This window comes from Sinocyclocheilus grahami, unplaced genomic scaffold, assembly GCF_001515645.1.
Source record: "Sinocyclocheilus grahami isolate Dianchi unplaced genomic scaffold, SAMN03320097.WGS_v1.1 scaffold256.1, whole genome shotgun sequence".
Lineage (NCBI taxonomy): Eukaryota > Metazoa > Chordata > Actinopteri > Cypriniformes > Cyprinidae > Sinocyclocheilus > Sinocyclocheilus grahami.
In genome coordinates, this window is record NW_015505435.1 from 1033343 (window position 1) to 1050895 (window position 17553).

General features: G+C 38.9%; 1 protein-coding gene across 1 annotated transcript in view; it reads left to right on the forward strand.

Annotated features, from left to right (window-relative positions):
* LOC107598812 (neural cell adhesion molecule L1.1-like) overlaps positions 1 to 17553 on the forward strand; it is a 57190-nt gene that overhangs the window by 20127 nt on the left and 19510 nt on the right. Inside the window, exons 8-22 of the mRNA XM_016290243.1 lie at positions 970 to 1101; positions 4206 to 4349; positions 4610 to 4721; positions 5290 to 5450; positions 7178 to 7337; positions 7683 to 7810; positions 7899 to 8000; positions 8542 to 8742; positions 9998 to 10068; positions 10318 to 10543; positions 10690 to 10805; positions 10893 to 11118; positions 15184 to 15306; positions 15624 to 15800; positions 15891 to 16004. Coding sequence (XP_016145729.1) covers positions 970 to 1101; positions 4206 to 4349; positions 4610 to 4721; positions 5290 to 5450; positions 7178 to 7337; positions 7683 to 7810; positions 7899 to 8000; positions 8542 to 8742; positions 9998 to 10068; positions 10318 to 10543; positions 10690 to 10805; positions 10893 to 11118; positions 15184 to 15306; positions 15624 to 15800; positions 15891 to 16004 — 2193 coding nt within the window. The remainder of the gene's footprint in view (positions 1 to 969; positions 1102 to 4205; positions 4350 to 4609; positions 4722 to 5289; positions 5451 to 7177; positions 7338 to 7682; positions 7811 to 7898; positions 8001 to 8541; positions 8743 to 9997; positions 10069 to 10317; positions 10544 to 10689; positions 10806 to 10892; positions 11119 to 15183; positions 15307 to 15623; positions 15801 to 15890; positions 16005 to 17553) is intronic.

The window sequence follows — 17553 nt, forward strand, 5'->3', positions numbered from 1 at the left end:
TATTTTATAACATAGTTGAGAGCCATCCTTAAACAAAGTTAGTTATAAAAAAATCCTGAAACCTAAAAATTGATTGGTGATTTTAAAAAAATTCCCATTGTTTTTGCCTTTTCATGTCTACTCTTGCCATTTTATTTTTAGAAAAACTGAGTCCCGGTGTCCTCTACAGAGGACATAGCATAACTTATGAATAAAACATAATTTTTCAAAAATGTTATTTTACCATTTTTTTCTTATGCTCTAAACAATGTAATGACATGAAAAAATACTAAATTCACAAAGCTTTTTATTTCTGGTTCTCAGGAGGATATATTTACCGTTTACTGCACTTTGTTACCTGCCTATAGTGGCTAATGAAATTCTTACACAAAATCACTTCCATGCTGAAAAATATGTACATGATGTTATTAATATTGCTCAAAACTTATCTGTGCAGCAACAACACCTTAAAGTGGAACCACACACACTGCTCTTGGTCAGATTTGATACCAAAATGGGTTGCACTCTGTTTTACAGTATGTGCACTTACCTATGGTAACTACATGAGTTAAGGTTAGGTTTAGGAGTAGGGTAGGTTCAGGGTTAGTACCTAGTTATTATTACCCAGTTATTGTAATCACTATAATAAGTTTTGCTGTAATGAAGTGTGCTCTGTTGGATATTGCTCATTTTGGCAAATCTAGCAGCTAATCTGACGCATGTGCATGTAGACACATTTACCTACACTCATTCATTCATTTAAAGAGCACGAGTAACCTTTATTTGTAACTTATTAATAAACTATGCAAACAGCGGCACTTTTACAGTTTATCTAGACACTTACATGACGTCCTTACTAGACATCTCTTCCATCCATTCATCTCTTCTGTTAATTAATTTTTTTTTTCTGTCCTGACACTGCCAGATGTCACAGTATACAATTTAATATATGATATTTTATATCGTTTCTGTTGTTTTTATGGATCGCAGCTGCTCCTTACTGGAACAAGTGGCCTGAAGACCACCTGTATGCCCCAGGAGAGACTGTGAGACTGGACTGTCAGGCTGAAGGGATACCCACCCCAAATGTCACGTGGAGCATCAATGGTGTTCCTATCACAGGTACACAATGCGTCGATTTCAGCCTGCATGACTGATCAGCTGATACAATGTAAAGAGCTGTCTGTAAGCTTCCAAAATACATGGGAACACATGGGATAGAAAGACATTTTTTTTAGTCTCAGCATCATTCTCTTATGTACTTTATTATTATTCTGAAATTAAGTGTTAAAATAGTAACAATAAATAAATTATACACCACTTATAACACCAAGCATACTGTGGGGGAAAAAAGCAACCCTTGATTAAATATACTGAACAATTGAATAATTGAAAAAGCTGCATTAAATGACACCATTGACAGCGTCACCTTGTGGCTACATTTTTCTGATTGGTCTTGTGACTGGCCAATGGCAGCCATGCTTTTCATGATTATAATGGCAACCCAGACAAAGACACTGCAGGCCAGTTTTGAGGTTAATTGGACCAGCAGTTTCTGCAGTTATAGCCACTTTCATGTTTTTTCTTTTATAGTGCCATAAAATTGCCAAGTCTCACTAGCTTATGTGTTCAAAAGTGTTTCAAAATTAGTGAAATGATATGATTGTGTTTATTAGTTCTATCCGTCTATGTAAACTTGGGGATGTGACACGTACCAGGTTTCACTACAATATGTGCTGGTGTGTTGAGTTGACACATCTTTTGGGCAGCTAAAGGCTTGCTACTGTGCTGCCAGCATGGCAGTTTTCAGGGGTTCGTACGATAAAATAAATTGCCTCATCAAATTTAAACAGAAAATAAAAAGGAAATAAAAGGAAACAAATTAAAACTAATAATAAAACAAGACAGAATGGAGAGAAACTGCTGGCTTTCCTCTGCAAGAAGCAGACAAATTACTTTCAGACAAATTACACACGTTTGCAGTCACCATATACTGTATGCTGCAACCTGTCAGAGGGAAGAGAAAAGCAAAACCACCAAACACTAGAAGAAGGGAAAAAATACAATAAAAGTTAAAAGTAAAAAAAAAAAGAATTAGTTACAATGAAATATGGTTATGCATTGAAATAAAAAATGAGGGACATGAAAGGAAGAGACAATTAAAAACAGTGAAGTGTTTGTAGATGTATATATTTATATATGAATGTGTCACGTGTTGGTTTCTGTTTAGTTCCTGTCTGCCCTTATTTGGTTCAGTTCCTGTTCTCGTTTATTTAATCATCGTTCATTAGTTTCCACCTGTGTTGTATTAATCATCTCATTAGTTCCTTTTGTTTGGGTTTTGCTTATAAGTCCTCAGTTCTCCCTAAAGCCTGGCTCACACTACAGGAGTTTTAAAATCCTAACCGATTATGAAATCTGGTTGCAGCACACACATAAGGAGAATCTTTGCAGATTATCTTCTCTCAAATCTTAAACATGCACACACTACAAGATTTGAACATCATGGCGCATCACACACTACAAGATATTATTAAGATTATCATGCCAGAGGGAGCGCCTCACGTGATCACCAGATATCTTGCGATAGGCTTGTTTTTAGTACATTTCTAACGGCATCTGGCAGATCCTGTGTAGGCAGCTGCCTAGGGCCGCTTTCTTCTCTTCTTTATACAAAATTTTAAGCGGTTTCTATAGCGTGATCTTAATGACAAATGTCGAGAGCGCATAATGTTACGCGATCCATGTGATGCGTGAGACAAGAATCTCACTGCAAGAATCCACAAGCGGATTTCCTTCACTCATACAAAACTGGACGTGTGCTTTTAACTATACATAGTTTTTTTTTATTTCATGAATTGGCTCTGTTCTCGCTCAGATATTGCGTGTACACGCTCAAACGTTGTCCTCGCATCCCTGAACACCAGAAGAGCTTTTTTTTTTCTAATTCAGGTGAAGAGTATAGACTTTTCTTACTAAATGGAAACAAAATGGTTATAGTCAGCCTTCTCTAGTTATTTATTTAATTATTTAATACTTATTTTAGTTAAGTGCTTAAATTGTAAATGTGCATTTATGAAATTATTTTATTTAGTGCATTTGTATTTTGTTGTTTTTGTAGGCTATACAATAAAAGCGTACCAACCAGAAATAATCAGGGTGCTTCTGACATTAGTGAGGGTGCTCTAGTCTTAATGCACATTTTCACATATTTTGTCCCACTGCTACGGTTATCACTATGTCAATCACTACTACTTCGAGAGCGAATCCAGCATAAATATGCAGATGTCATTCCTGAAACTTTGCAACGTGTGTGTGGCCGAAAAACAAAGTTCTACATTTTAAATGGATTATTGCCTAAAGCTCGCAAAGAGTGCTCCTTTTTTAACCACTAAAAACTGACACTCTTAGTTCATCGTGATCTCACAAAGTTATGTTATGACCAATGAATCTCACACTGTGCAATTAATATATTATTAACATCGTCGTGTAAACACTCTGTATTATAATGAAAGTTTGCGGTCGCGCATTGGCTATTGTGAAAGTACTGACGTAATCATATAGCCGTCATCATCCCGATTTCAATCCTAAATATCAAACATGTTTGATATGATCGGGGCGGCCCCGATTTGTGTGCGAGCAGATCGGGAGGTGCAAGATTCGATCTGTGAACGCCTCACATTACCAGATAATCCGCGCCGAACATCGGGACCGATCGAGGGGCTCGACAAGATTTTTGCTCCGATTCTCGGGAGGGGGAAATCGGGGCTAAATCGGGCTAAAAATCCTGTAGTGTGAGCCAGGCTTTAGCCTTCGTCCGTTCACCGTCATGTTTGCTCTTTGATGTCTGTGATTTATCTGTCTCCTGGTTATTCTCCTGATTTGAAGTTGGAATTAAAGATTGTGTGCTGGATTACTCCTGCGTTGTGCGCCTGTCTCCTTAGAGCACAGTACTTGTGACAGAATGTATATGTCAAGAAATGGTCTTGAATATTAATTCATAATTGTCTCAATGAAATACAGTAAGTGAAGTTCTAGTTGAAAACAAAACAAAACAATGAGCAGCATTAATGGATTATTTTTTCCTCTGTAAATGCCACCCAATAGCTCCCTTCATAACTCTAAACAATCTTGCAATGTTTTGAGACACTTTTCTCTTTGTAGACTTAAAGATTTCTGTTGTTCACGTCAAGTCTCTAGTTTCTCCTCATTTCTGTGTGTCGCAGGGACGGACTCGGACGCAAGGCGGCATGTGAGTTCTGGTACACTGATCCTGACTAACGTTCAGTACAGCGATACGGCGGTCTATCAGTGCGAGGCCACCAATAAACATGGCAATATCCTGGTCAACACGCATGTCCATGTAGTTGGTGAGAATCAGTAGTGTAACATTTAATCAAATGCACTTTGATTATTTGCATGTGTTTGCACCACGCTGTAGAAAGGCTGGGAACTATCACTCCAGAATGGGTCCGCATGAAGTGATTTCTTGTCAGAATATGGATTTGTGCTTAAAAATAAATTGAACAACAGTTTGTACCTGATTCATGCCATTCTGAAAATCTGCTGTCGGCCTGTTGATTGTTTTCCGTGCTGGATTTTAATAAAAAGCTGAGCTTGTGTCTGTCAGAACTGCCTCCTCAGATCCTGACGGCAGATGGGCTGGTGTACAAGGCCACAGAAGGCCAAAGGGTTCTACTGCAATGCAGAACATTTGGCTCCCCACAACCCAAAGTTGACTGGTGAGCATTTATTTTTTTTCATTTTCTGAACACATTTACTATGTACTAAAGGGATCGTGACATGAGAAATCAATTTTGCCTTATGCTTTTGGCAGATAAGATGTATTTGTACCATTAAAGCATTCTGCAAGTTTCAGAGCTTAAAATATCCTCCTCCTTATAGACAAAGCATTTCTATAATAGGACACTATTTCCTATGCAGTGAAGTTAGCCAGTCATAACAGTGGCCGTTTTCAAGCCCGAAACAGATCACTGCAGACAGTGGCTCAGCATGAGGGTTGAAAAGAATCATTTCTCACATATGTATTTTTATTTTTGTGGAAAAAAGATTTTGAGCCAACATTATAAGTAAACCTATTAACATAGTAACATATAAAAAGAATTAAAAATCCATGAACCCTTTAATAAGAAGCAATGATGTATGTAATCTTTGTAGTTTTCAATGAAAAGACCATTTTATAATACAAATATGAAGTAATTATTTTATAACACATAAAAAAAACAGCTTTTTTCTGGAGGATGTTTTGTTGTTTTGTGTGTATAATCCAGTGGGTTTGAATGTATGCAGGGTGATTTTTGACTCTGGTCCCGCTCTGGCTAATGCTAAAATGTCTCAGACGAGCGATGGAAATCTTCAGATCAGTGACGTGAGTGAAGACGACAGCAACATTTACACGTGCTCAGTGAGGCACAGCAACAGGAGCATCAGTGCTGAGCTGGAGGTCTTGAGTAAGTGCTCTAAATCCATGCGAACCTATCACATTTGACACTGAAGGTACAGTAACTCATCGCTCAACATGCAATCAAAATTAGATAATGTGCTTGCTTAATACACATTACCGGTTACTATGAAAGGATTCTTTTCAAAATGTAGAAAGAACTTTATTTTCTTTTGAGCTTTAGGTCAACAAGGCCACACTCGCTCTTGGTTAATGTTTGCCAAATAGCTCGTTTTTGACATTGTTTAGGCTACTGTTGTACACTGTAAAATCCAATAGTTTACCTTACTTAGATTTAATTAGTTATCTTTACTTAGTTGTTATACTTACTAGGTTTTATTAAGTTACAGCTAATTTCAAGGCAAATAAAACAATTTACTTACTGTTTTGAGTGACACTTACTTAAAATATTCAAGTAGCCACAAAGGAACCAATGACATTAATAAAGCAGTGAGAGGCAGCAGTGCATTAATATGTTGCTAATGTGCAACATAACAACAGCAGAAGAAAAAGAGTCTTAATAGACTTTTCACCCATTTCCTCCATGTCTGCAGTTATCTTTCACTAGTTGCATTCACTCATTTCCCAAAGTCAGCTTGAATGTTGAATTCTCAATACAACTGAAATATTTGAGAACATCACATAAGCTAACTTCATAAATTGATGTTGATTTTCCTAAAATGTGGGGGTTTTTTTATTCACAATTATAGTGATTAGTGTTCCCTTTGGTTGAGCACTTTGAACTTCATTTAAGTTACTATGTTCTTCCTGTTAATGTAGCAATGCATCATGAAGGCAGAGCTTTGATTTCAAGGGAAGAAAAGAAATAAATAGGATGCTTTTAGAAGGTCTAATTAAGATCTTCTAATTAAAACCTTAGTGTATTTTTTTTGTTTGTGTGTTTGTTAATGAACTGTTTCCAATTTCATTTTTCGTAAAATACCTTGAGATGCTATCAATTGGGTTTAAATAATGCTTAAATAGTGTGTAATATTACGCTGAAGTCACACACAGACTTCAACATTCAGCACGTGAATCACAACGATGGTAACAATTACATTTCATTTATTTTCATTAACTGTAACAATAACTATTTAATTTGCTCTTTTTGTTGTGCTACTACTGACACAAGACAGCAAATCAAATCAACAACTGTAAAACAAAGCAACTGTATAATTTATTCATGCCGCAATGCTCTCTGGGAGTCAGTGAGTAGCTATACTAAGTCATGAGTAAACCTAAATGAAAGGATCAAGTACCCCCTACAGTTCTTTTTTAGTTACTAGAACTCTTGTGTAAGTAAACTATACTAACTAAGCATTTGTCAGTACAACAAATTATTCCTATTTCACTTAGTTTTTTCAAGGCAATCGGTTTGCATGCTTTTTTTTTTTTTAAGTAAGCCCAACGAATTCGATTTTACAGTGTAGGTACTGTTCATTTTTCTAAATGGTTTATGCAGTAATTTAATGCTGGTTAACGTTAATGTAAGAAATTGCAGCAACAATAGCAAATAGCAATAGAACAATCCACATCCTAGACAAAAAGCTCCCTCCAATGTTGAAGGAGGGAAGTAGTCCAAAAACCTAGAGCAAAATCACATTCAGGTCTGACTCCTTTGTGCTATACGGAACATCCATTTTTTATACTTTATGGGTAAAATTGAATCTTTCTTCTGTAAGTTACATTAATGGAGCAAAATGGCTCATGAATGTCGTTTCATGTTATTGTCTCCAGACAGAACTAAGATTGTGAACCCTCCCCAGGATCTACGGGTTTTACGTGGAATTGATGCTGTTTTACACTGCAAATATACAGTGGACCACAAGTTAAAACAACCCACAATTCAGTGGAAGAAGGACAAACACAAGATCACATCATCTGCTAATGATGACAAGTAAACACACCATTTAAACCATTTCAAACCAGCCATATCTCTGCTAATCGGCAGTCGTCAAACTGCTGCCAAAGTTATTAGTGCACAGTTTCTGTTGATTCTGTTCATTTTTGTTTATTTCGAGTAAATATTGTGTAAAAGTTAATTTACATTTTATCAGCCACTGGCCGCTCTCTTTCGAGATACCATATCAGTGTGTGCAACTAACTGAGCAAAGCAAACCCATGAGCACGTAAACATCACACACAGCTATAACCTCAGTGTGGCCAAAACCAGCTGCTCATGTCTTGTAAGAATTGCATTTATTGCAGTGGTGTTTATAGTTTGCGATTTCAATGGCTGCAGATACACTGAATATGCAGACGGCTCTCTGAAGATCACTGACGTTCAGGTGGAGGACACAGGATCCTACAGCTGTGAGATCAGCACTAAACTAGACTCGGTCAGCGCCACCGGCTCCATCACCGTGCTGGGTGAGTCTGTCACTCCCACATACCAAATACAATCTGGTTTTACATTTCACTGGTTCTTAAAGACATGGATGTGGTGGACACTCCTCAGATAAACCTGGTTCTCCTCACTCTCTGGAGCTGTCTGAAAAGATGGACCGTAGTGTCACGCTATCCTGGACGCCAGGCACTGAAAACAACAGTCCTGTGTCTGGTAACTGAAATCAAATCTTTGACTACATTCAGAAAAGCCCACCGCTCACCCTCTTCTATCATTTATTCAGTTTATTCAATTGACATCAGTAAGCATCATTAGAAAGGTGTTTATTACATTTTTGACCTCTGTTTTATTATAAACTTCTTATATTGTCAGTAATTTATTCATGAGTGTGTAATATGAAAAAGAAAAAAAACTCCTGCTGGCTTCTCATCAGAGCCCTTTACAAAACACTGCTCCTCAGTGGTGATTGATGGATTCTTCTGTTTACTTTTTATTTTTCCCCCAAAATGAAACGATGTGAGTGCTCAGAGCCGCTACAAAAAAACAAAACAAAACCGAAAAAACCCTCTCCTTTTAATAAGGGGAATGAGTTTTCTCAAGAACCATACTTACTTGTAAACTAAATATCCGGACTGTACAGCAGACATTTGTCATTTGATTTGTGAGTAAAAGATCTGACTTTACACATTTTTTTCCATAAATCAGACATTGCTACAGTTGGATTGTGTGACCTTTTATATCTGTTGTCCACCAGAGTATGTAATTGAGATGAAAGAGGAGCAGAATCCAGAAAAAGGCCAGTGGGAGGAGTACAGTAGAGTTTCTCCAGACATCAGACACCTGGAGATCCATCTGCAGTCGTACAGCACATACCACTTCCGGCTCAGAGCTGTTAATGGCATAGGAACCAGTGAGCCCAGTCCTCCCTCAGAGTCCTACAGCACACCAGCAGCCAGTAAGACACTTACTGTTTATCATAATAATGACACAGACATATAAAAAGTTTTTTCACTGCAAAAGTGACTTTTCATCCTCTGTATTTAATAGTCTTGTATCTTGATTTATGAATCTTTAAATAACTGGACTAGAAAACATTTCCTTGACATGCAAAATGGCATAAGATTCAGAAAAATAAGTGTTAAAATCAAGCGAGTTTTCTGCTTAAAACGAGACAAAATAAGAATAATAGACTTAATTCAAATGGAAAACAACATTAGTTTTCTGACTTCATGTATTTCAATATTTCTCAAGAACCATACTTACTTGTAAACAAAATATCCGGACTGTACAGCAGACATTTGTCATTTGATTTGTGAGTAAAAGATCTGACTTTACACATTTTTTTCCATAAATCAGACATTGCTACAGTTGGATTGTGTGACCTTTTATATCTGTTGTCCACCAGAGTATGTCATTGAGATGAAAGAGGAGCAGAATCCAGAAAAAGGCCAGTGGGAGGAGTACAGTAGAGTTTCTCCAGACATCAGACACCTGGAGATCCATCTGCAGTCGTACAGCACATACCACTTCCGGCTCAGAGCTGTTAATGGCATAGGAACCAGTGAGCCCAGTCCTCCCTCAGAGTCCTACAGCACACCAGCAGCCAGTAAGACACTTACTGTTTATCATAATAATGACACAGACATATAAAAAGTTTTTTCACTGCAAAAGTGACTTTTCATCCTCTGTATTTAATAGTCTTGTATCTTGATTTATGAATCTTTAAATAACTGGACTAGAAAACATTTCCTTGACATGCAAAATGGCATAAGATTCAGAAAAATAAGTGTTAAAATCAAGCGAGTTTTCTGCTTAAAACGAGACAAAATAAGAATAATAGACTTAATTCAAATGGAAAACAACATTAGTTTTCTGACTTCATGTATTTCAATACATTTAGAAATATTTCTGAAAAATATACATTTATATATGTGGTCTACAGTCTACATCATAGACTCTTAAAAAACCTGGGGTCTCCTTTAAATATAAGGAAAACTGCAATGGAAGTTCCCCCCCAATCTCGTGAGAAAACCTAATTATTTTACAAGGTGGTGATTTTGTATGAATTGGTGCGATGCATGACCACCGATAAACATTTATTTGCTAAAACTTAAAATTAGGAGCTGCCATGAAAGCTTTCATTTGTGAGAAATTGGTTCATTTTGATTAGGAAAGCCTTTATTGTATTAATGGATCTCTCTTGCGCACAGTACCGGACATGAATCCAGAGAATGTGACGACGGTGTCTACTGATCCAAACAGTATGGTCATCACATGGAAGGTGATTAACAGTCCTCCACTAGAGGAAAAGTCTCCATTCTGCAGATTTCATCAAACACTTCTGAAGGCGTTCAGTGCTGATCTTTACAGGCAGGAGTTTTGGAGCACAGTTTGAGCTGAAGTCTGCAGGATGGTAGCTCTCCAGGAGTCTTCTCCAAAAGATAAAGCCAGATTACACATGACAAAGAGAAGATGATTTTGAAGTAATCGTCATGTTTAATCTCCTTTCTTACACTTTTACACTTGGAAGGAACTGGAGCAACGGCAATTTAATGGACCAGGATTTGAGTACAAGATCTACTGGCGTCAAGCTTCAGGCAGAGGTCCACACTGGAAGGAAAGCAGCGTCTCACATCCTCCGTTCATCGTGAACGGCACCGGGACCTTCATCCCCTTCGAGATTAAAGTTCAGGCAGTCAATGATCTTGGTGCAGGACCAGAACCAGTTGCTAAGATTGGCTACTCGGGGGAAGATGGTGCGTTTTCTAACATTTTCCTGCTTCAGTTCCCAGCTTTTCCAGAAACATAATTTTTCAGTACATAAAAAAAAAAAATTTAATTTTGAAAAGAGTATTAGTAATCTTTTGACAGTTTCATAGTAATGCCTGTCAATCTCTCACAGTACCTCTGGAAGCTCCTTCAGAGGTGGCAGTGACCGAGCTGAACAAAACCTCTGTCCTGGTAAGATGGAGTCCGGTCAGCATGGAATCTGTCCAAGGACACTTACTCGGCTACAAGGTACATGATCTATAAACCATCATTTATAGTTTCTGCACTTGGCTGCTGATTCTCATAGCTGTGTATTTTCTCTCTCTCTTTCTTGAGATCCATCTGCGAAAGAAAGGCCCCAGAACTCACAGCCGAAGAGGCCTGCCGATGCACGCTCCAGTGGCTGACAAGTACAGAGAAATCGAGGTTTATGGAAATAAGGTGGAGACGGTCCTGAGCAACTTGCAGTTATACTCAGACTATACTCTGACAGTTGCAGCTTTCAACAGCAGAGGTGAAGGTCCGCGCTCGATTGAGTATCACTTCACCACTCCAGAGGGCGGTAAGGTCACTTTTAACAGCGCATGTGAAAACCTCTATGGGTAGCACTTTATAATAAGTAAGGAATAATTGACTCCGGGCCATTGAATTATTAGAAAAATAATGCAAACCCGAGGTGGTGATGCGGCCACAACCAGAATCACCCATGGCCGTTACACCTCGGGTGTGCATTATTTTTCTAATAATTCAATGGCCCGGAGTCAATTATTCCGCTTATACTACGGTTACCACACCTCAAGACATCAATCAGATGATATATTTAAAGGGATCCGTCCGGTTTTTGTACTTAAATCGCTATTGTGAGTAGGATTATTTCTTCCGCATCTCATCCAACGCCTCTTTTGCTAGTTCCAACACGTCATTTTAAAGCTGGTAATGGAGGCTTGAGCCATTGATAGCATTCTAATGCAGTTATTAATTAAGTTATTAGAAAGAGAGCGAGAGAGACAGAGACGCACAGAGAAAGAGAGCGCTTTTGTGAATTAGGCTACCTCTGTGCATCCCTCAACAGTGTTCTGCAGCAGCATCTCTAAACAGCGCTGTTATTACCTCGCTAGTGAGAAATGTCATGTGTAGCCTTTAAGTTGCTACACTATGCAGGCTAACTGATCAAATCGTCAGGGCAGCGCTGACAACACCTTTTTGTGCAAACTGCGTGACCGTATTGTGCATGTGCGAGCACGTGTGATTGCAGTAATTCCTGTGTGCTGTATAGGTACTGTATGCTAATTTCCGTTATTACAGTTAACTATGCGAAGTGATATGGAACTGTAATGCGGACAAGAGAGCTGCCTGGAACTACGTTCGCCGTGCGTTTCCCTGAAAATAATTGCACACCTCAGAATGTTCATCAGCCAATCAGATTCAAGCATTCAATGGCCCTGTAGTATAACTTTCATTAACAAACATTTATATAATGCTTAACAGATCATTAGTTAAGGTAAATTTAAATTCTTACAAATGTCAGTAAACTTTCAATTCATATGATCATGTACTTTTTTAAAAATCTTCAAATTATTTTGACAGATGGTTTACAATGATTAAAAGCTTCATTAATAAATCATTAACAAATATTATGTAACGCTTAACTGATCATTAGTTAATGCTTAAATGTCATTAAACTTTCAATTCATACAATCATGCACTTTATTAAAAATATACTAATGATTTTAAGTGACAGGACTCTGAGCAAACAGACGTGATGTGACGTGACTCTGGACAAACAGCTGTGATGTGACGTGACTCTGGCCGAACAGCTGTGATGTGACGTGACTCTGGCCGAACAGCTGTGATGTGACGTGACTCTGGCCGAACAGCTGTGATGTGACGTGACTCTGGCCGAACAGCTGTGATGTGACGTGACTCTGGCCGAACAGCTGTGATGTGACGTGACTCTGGCCGAACAGCTGTGATGTGACGTGACTCTGGCCGAACAGCTGTGATGTGACGTGACTCTGGCCGAACAGCTGTGATGTGACGTGACTCTGGCCGAACAGCTGTGATGTGACGTGACTCTGGCCGAACAGCTGTGATGTGACGTGACTCTGGCCGAACAGCTGTGATGTGACGTGACTCTGGCCGAACAGCTGTGATGTGACGTGACTCTGGCCGAACAGCTGTGATGTGACGTGACTCTGGATGATCAGCTGTGATGTGACGTGACTCTGGACGAACAGCTGCGATGTGAAGTGACTCTGGACGAACAGCTGCGATGTGACGTGACTCTGGATGATCAGCTGTGATGTGACTTGACTCAGAAAGAGCAGCTGTGACTTGACTTGACTCAGAAAGATCAGCGGTGACTTGACTCGACTCAGGAAGATCAACTGTGACTTGACTCGACTCAGGAAGAGCAGCTGTGACTTGACTTGACTCAGAAAGAGAAGCGGTGACTTGACTTGACTCAGAAAGATCAGCGGTGACTTGACTTGACTCAGAAAGATCAACTGTGACCTGACTTGACTCAGAAAGATCAACTGTGACCTGACTTGACTTAGAAAGAGCAGCTGTGACTTGACTTGACTCATGAAGATCAGTGGTGTCCTGACTTGACTCATGAAGATCAACTGTGACATGACAAAGCATTGTTGTCGCTGCCATTTTGTAAACGGACTCCGCTGTTGCCGCCATGATAGGCACGGACGTGACGTTGCGTTCCTCCTTCGTGACACCCACGGTGAATGAGGAACCAACAGACAACAGAGCATAATCCATAAACTGAGCGAGTGACGAACGCGGACCCTCGCGTCTAAACTCAGATTGTAGAGATTGATTAATGCCATCACAAAAAAACTCTATCAAAAGACAGTCCGGTAAATCTGAATAGTGCGCGATTGCTAAATATTCTCGAATATAGTTCTCCAGGGATCGTGGGTCTTGTTTAAGTGCTAATAATATTCTTGCTGTGTCCATACCTGACCAATGTTCCTCTGAAAAGCTGCTGGATCCTTGTGGGGCCAAGTATTCTGTAACGGAGCCGATGAGACGAGAGGCATGCGGATCCATATGCAAGCTTTTATTTACAGGCATGGTCAACACAGGCAAGAGTCGGACACCAGCAAACAGATATGTTGAGGGCAAGACAAAAGAGTAATCCAAAACAAGCAATAATCCAATCGAGTCCGAAACAGCAAGGCAAAGGCTAAATCCAAGACAGGCTATAAACCTCAGGGCAGGCAGAGATCAGACAGGACGAGATAACAGTCTAGGATCAAGACACAGGAAACCAGACTATGAAAAAGGCTAGACTCAGGAACTTGGAATAGCTCCGTAAAGTAGCTATCCCTAGGTGAGAGATAAATACTAAACAGTACTCAGCGACTTGAGCAGGATCTGAGTGGGTGTTATATAGTGTGTGTAATAGCTTTCAGGTGAGCATGTGATTGGTTACAGCTGTGTGCAATCAGTGCAATGGATGATGGGAAATGCAGTCCAGGGTGATGTGTAACTGTCTGTGTGGTGTGAGAGTCAGTATAATGGGAGAGCGACCTCTGGTGGCAACTGGACGGAAGGCCACGGACCAGATTCATGACAGTTGTGTAGACTTCTTCTATTTACACATATTTATTAATCATTTATTAATTATTTGTTCATATTTTTGCAGTAGCAAATCTAAAGTTGAAACTATTCATCATTTGTAAATGTTTATAAATGATTACTAATCATTTACTATCTTTATGGTCACTGGACTTTTGGCTACTGTAACAAGGTTTGTGTAAAGGGTGGCTGATTAAATTTAGATAAATGCTTGCTAAACAAAAAACAAACAAAAAAACACTCACATTAGTATACTACTCTCCAGTATATCATTAAACAGGATATTCCTTGAATCATAAATAAACAGGAGGAAACGAATCATTTTTTTAAAGAAAATACTTGTTCATTTATCAAAACAATATAATATAAGCAGATTGAACCGTGTTCCTTTATAATAATCAAACTGACCCCTGTACACTGTTGACCCTTTAACCAACCCATAAACCTACCCATACCACCAAACCTGTCCCTAACCTACCCGTATCACACCTCAACAGCAGCAGAAGTGTTGTGCATTAACACAAGCTTTTCATCATTGTATAACATCTGTTAAAATCATTTGTAGATTTTCAATAAGTGCTTGATCATATGAATCGAAAGTTTAATGACATTTGTAAGCATTTTAACTTGCATGAAATAATAATTTGTTAATCGTTAGATAATGTTTAATAATTAGTAAACATTACCAAGAACAAAGCTTTTCATCATTGTATAACATCTGTTAAAATCATTTGTAGATTTTCAATAAGTGCTTGATCATATGAATCGAAAGTTTAATGACATTTGTAAGCATTTTAACTTGCATGAAATAATAATTTGTTAATCGTTAGATAATGTTTAATAATTAGTAAACATTACCAAGAACATTATATCATGTTTCTAGCTATGTGAATATATTTATATTAACTAATGATCTGCTAAGCATTATATAATGTTTGTTAATGATTTATGAATGAAAGTTATTATAAAGTGCCACCCTTCTATGAATGTGGATTTAGATCAGCTGAACTTGTGCTCTTCTGGCATCCAGCTCCTGGACCAATTTCATTCTTGACCTTCGAGAGCCCCTCAGAGACAGAGATCACCCTGCGCTGGGGAGCTCCAGACAAACCCAACGGGGCGCTCACAGGCTACCTGCTGCAGTACTACGAAAGTGGGTGAACTCAAACTTTTTATTTCAACTGTATTTGCACTTTATATAATACAGATAGCTTTGAAACCGATTTACAGTACATTTACAGCAAATTCTAATTTTGAGAGACAATTATAAATACAGCTTATTTAAGCAGCAAAGCAAATAATACAGTATCAGTGAATTAAGAGATTAAATTGTTTCTGTAAATAGTAGACATTGACACAGCTTGTTTACCTTGGAGATATGCTTATGTGATTTTTAAACAGCTTTACAAAGAGAAGCTTAATGTGAAGTCTTTTTCATTCTGATGGGTTTCTGTTCTATTCTCTGTTTAGCTGTGCCTGGGATTTCGAGCCCACAACAGGTGGAGTCCATCGATCTGCCCCTTGTTACTGAGTTCACACTGAAGGGTCTGAATCCTCAGAGCCTATACCACTTTGATCTTCGAGCACGCACCGCTGCTGGTGATGGGGAACCTATAGTAAGGGAGGGCGCCACCTTGCTGGATGGAGGTGAAACTGCACAGCATTCTCATTGTTTAGTGTGTTAGCAGGACACAATATAATCTACAATATTGTATTATCTACATGTTCCCTCTGCAGAACCACCATCTGCAATCAACATAACTGCTGGACAAACATTGGTTAATGTCAGTTGGGTGCCAGGAGAAAGGCAGCGTAACTTTGCCTTTAGCTTCCATTACCTGAAAAAAAGTGGTGAGTCTGATCAAGGTTAAGACAAAACTTTTGTTCTACTTTTCCTGAATCCTGAAGGAATGAAACATGTCATAGTGCAGAGGTGGGCAAACTTTTTAGACCAGAGGGCCACATCAAGTTTTGCAAACCAAGTGAAGGGCCACATGCCAAATCCTTGATAAAATAACTTTTATTTACTGTGGAGGTATGCATGGAGCATATATTATCTGAGAGAAACATTTGTCACATTAACACATTAAACAAAAATTATTATTTAATATCTGTTATTGAGTCAAATTTACAACAGACAATCTCGTTTGCACTGCATATCAATCATCATAAAACTATGTCTGATAAAACTGAAGGAGAACCTTAGTATTTGTCTTTCCAAGTCATGGTTATGAGTGTGTTAATGTGAACATGAGCCTGGTCCCCTCTCCTTGCAAGGGTGTCAAAGTCTGGAGTGATCTGTGATGTAGAGATCCTCAGGATAGCTGACAAGTGGCCGTTTGTTCAATTTGATCTACGGTGGGATTTGTTGTAGTTCATGACTGAGTAGGTTTGTTCACACACATATATGGATCCAAATAAAACAAGCATTCTTTGGGCATGCTATTTAATGTTTGGGAATTTTTTTTCATTCAGTGAGGCATAAAACTGGTTAACTGGTGCTGTCTGAAACTTTTCCTTCAATGTACTGTCACACTGCATGTCGATGAGTTCCAGTTGTGTGTCTGGTGGTGCTTTCTCACTGTCAAAAGATAGGGGGCATGAGACAAGTTCAAGCTCAGTCTCAATTTTTGCAAAGTCTGTGAAGCGACGGGAAAATTCTGCATGGAGGTCGATCAAAGTGCTGCTGTACCTCTCAATGCGAGACTGTGTTATTGGTGTGCTTAGTCCGGTCAGTGTAGGAAAATTAGCGAAATCTCGACTGGATATCTGTCTGGAGAACAGTACAAGTTTGGCCTTGAACGCTTTCACGTTGCTGTACAGTTCGTGCACAAAAACGTCCTTTCCCTGAAGTCTCAAATTAAGATAATTCAGATGCCTCAGTGTGTCGACACTGAACGTGAGGTTGGCCAGCCAGTCTGTGTCTTGTAATATGGGGAAGTCGTCAGTTTTGCCAATCGTATTGAGGAACGTTGCTATCTCACCTTTTAGTTCCCAGACACAGTGAAACACATTGCCAAGACTTAGCCAGCGCACATTTGAATGGTACAAGAGGTCATGGTGCTCTGCCTCTGTTTCATTAAGCAGCTGAATGAACTGCCGGTGGTTCAGCACTCTTGCCTGTATAAAGTTGACAAGCTTCACAACCATTTTGACATTTTCTAGCTTCGACACACTTTTACGCAAGGCTTCCTGGTGTATGATGCAGTGAAGAAATATCAGTTCTTCTGAGTTCGGGTTTTTGACTTTTACTTTGTCTTGTAACCTTTTTAGCAGTCTAGTGTTTTTACTGGTTAGATTTGGTGATCCATCTGTTGTGACGCTTGTCAGCTTTCTCCACGGCAGGTTATTTTTTTCCAGGCAGACGGACACACTGTCATACAAATCCATGCCCCTGGTC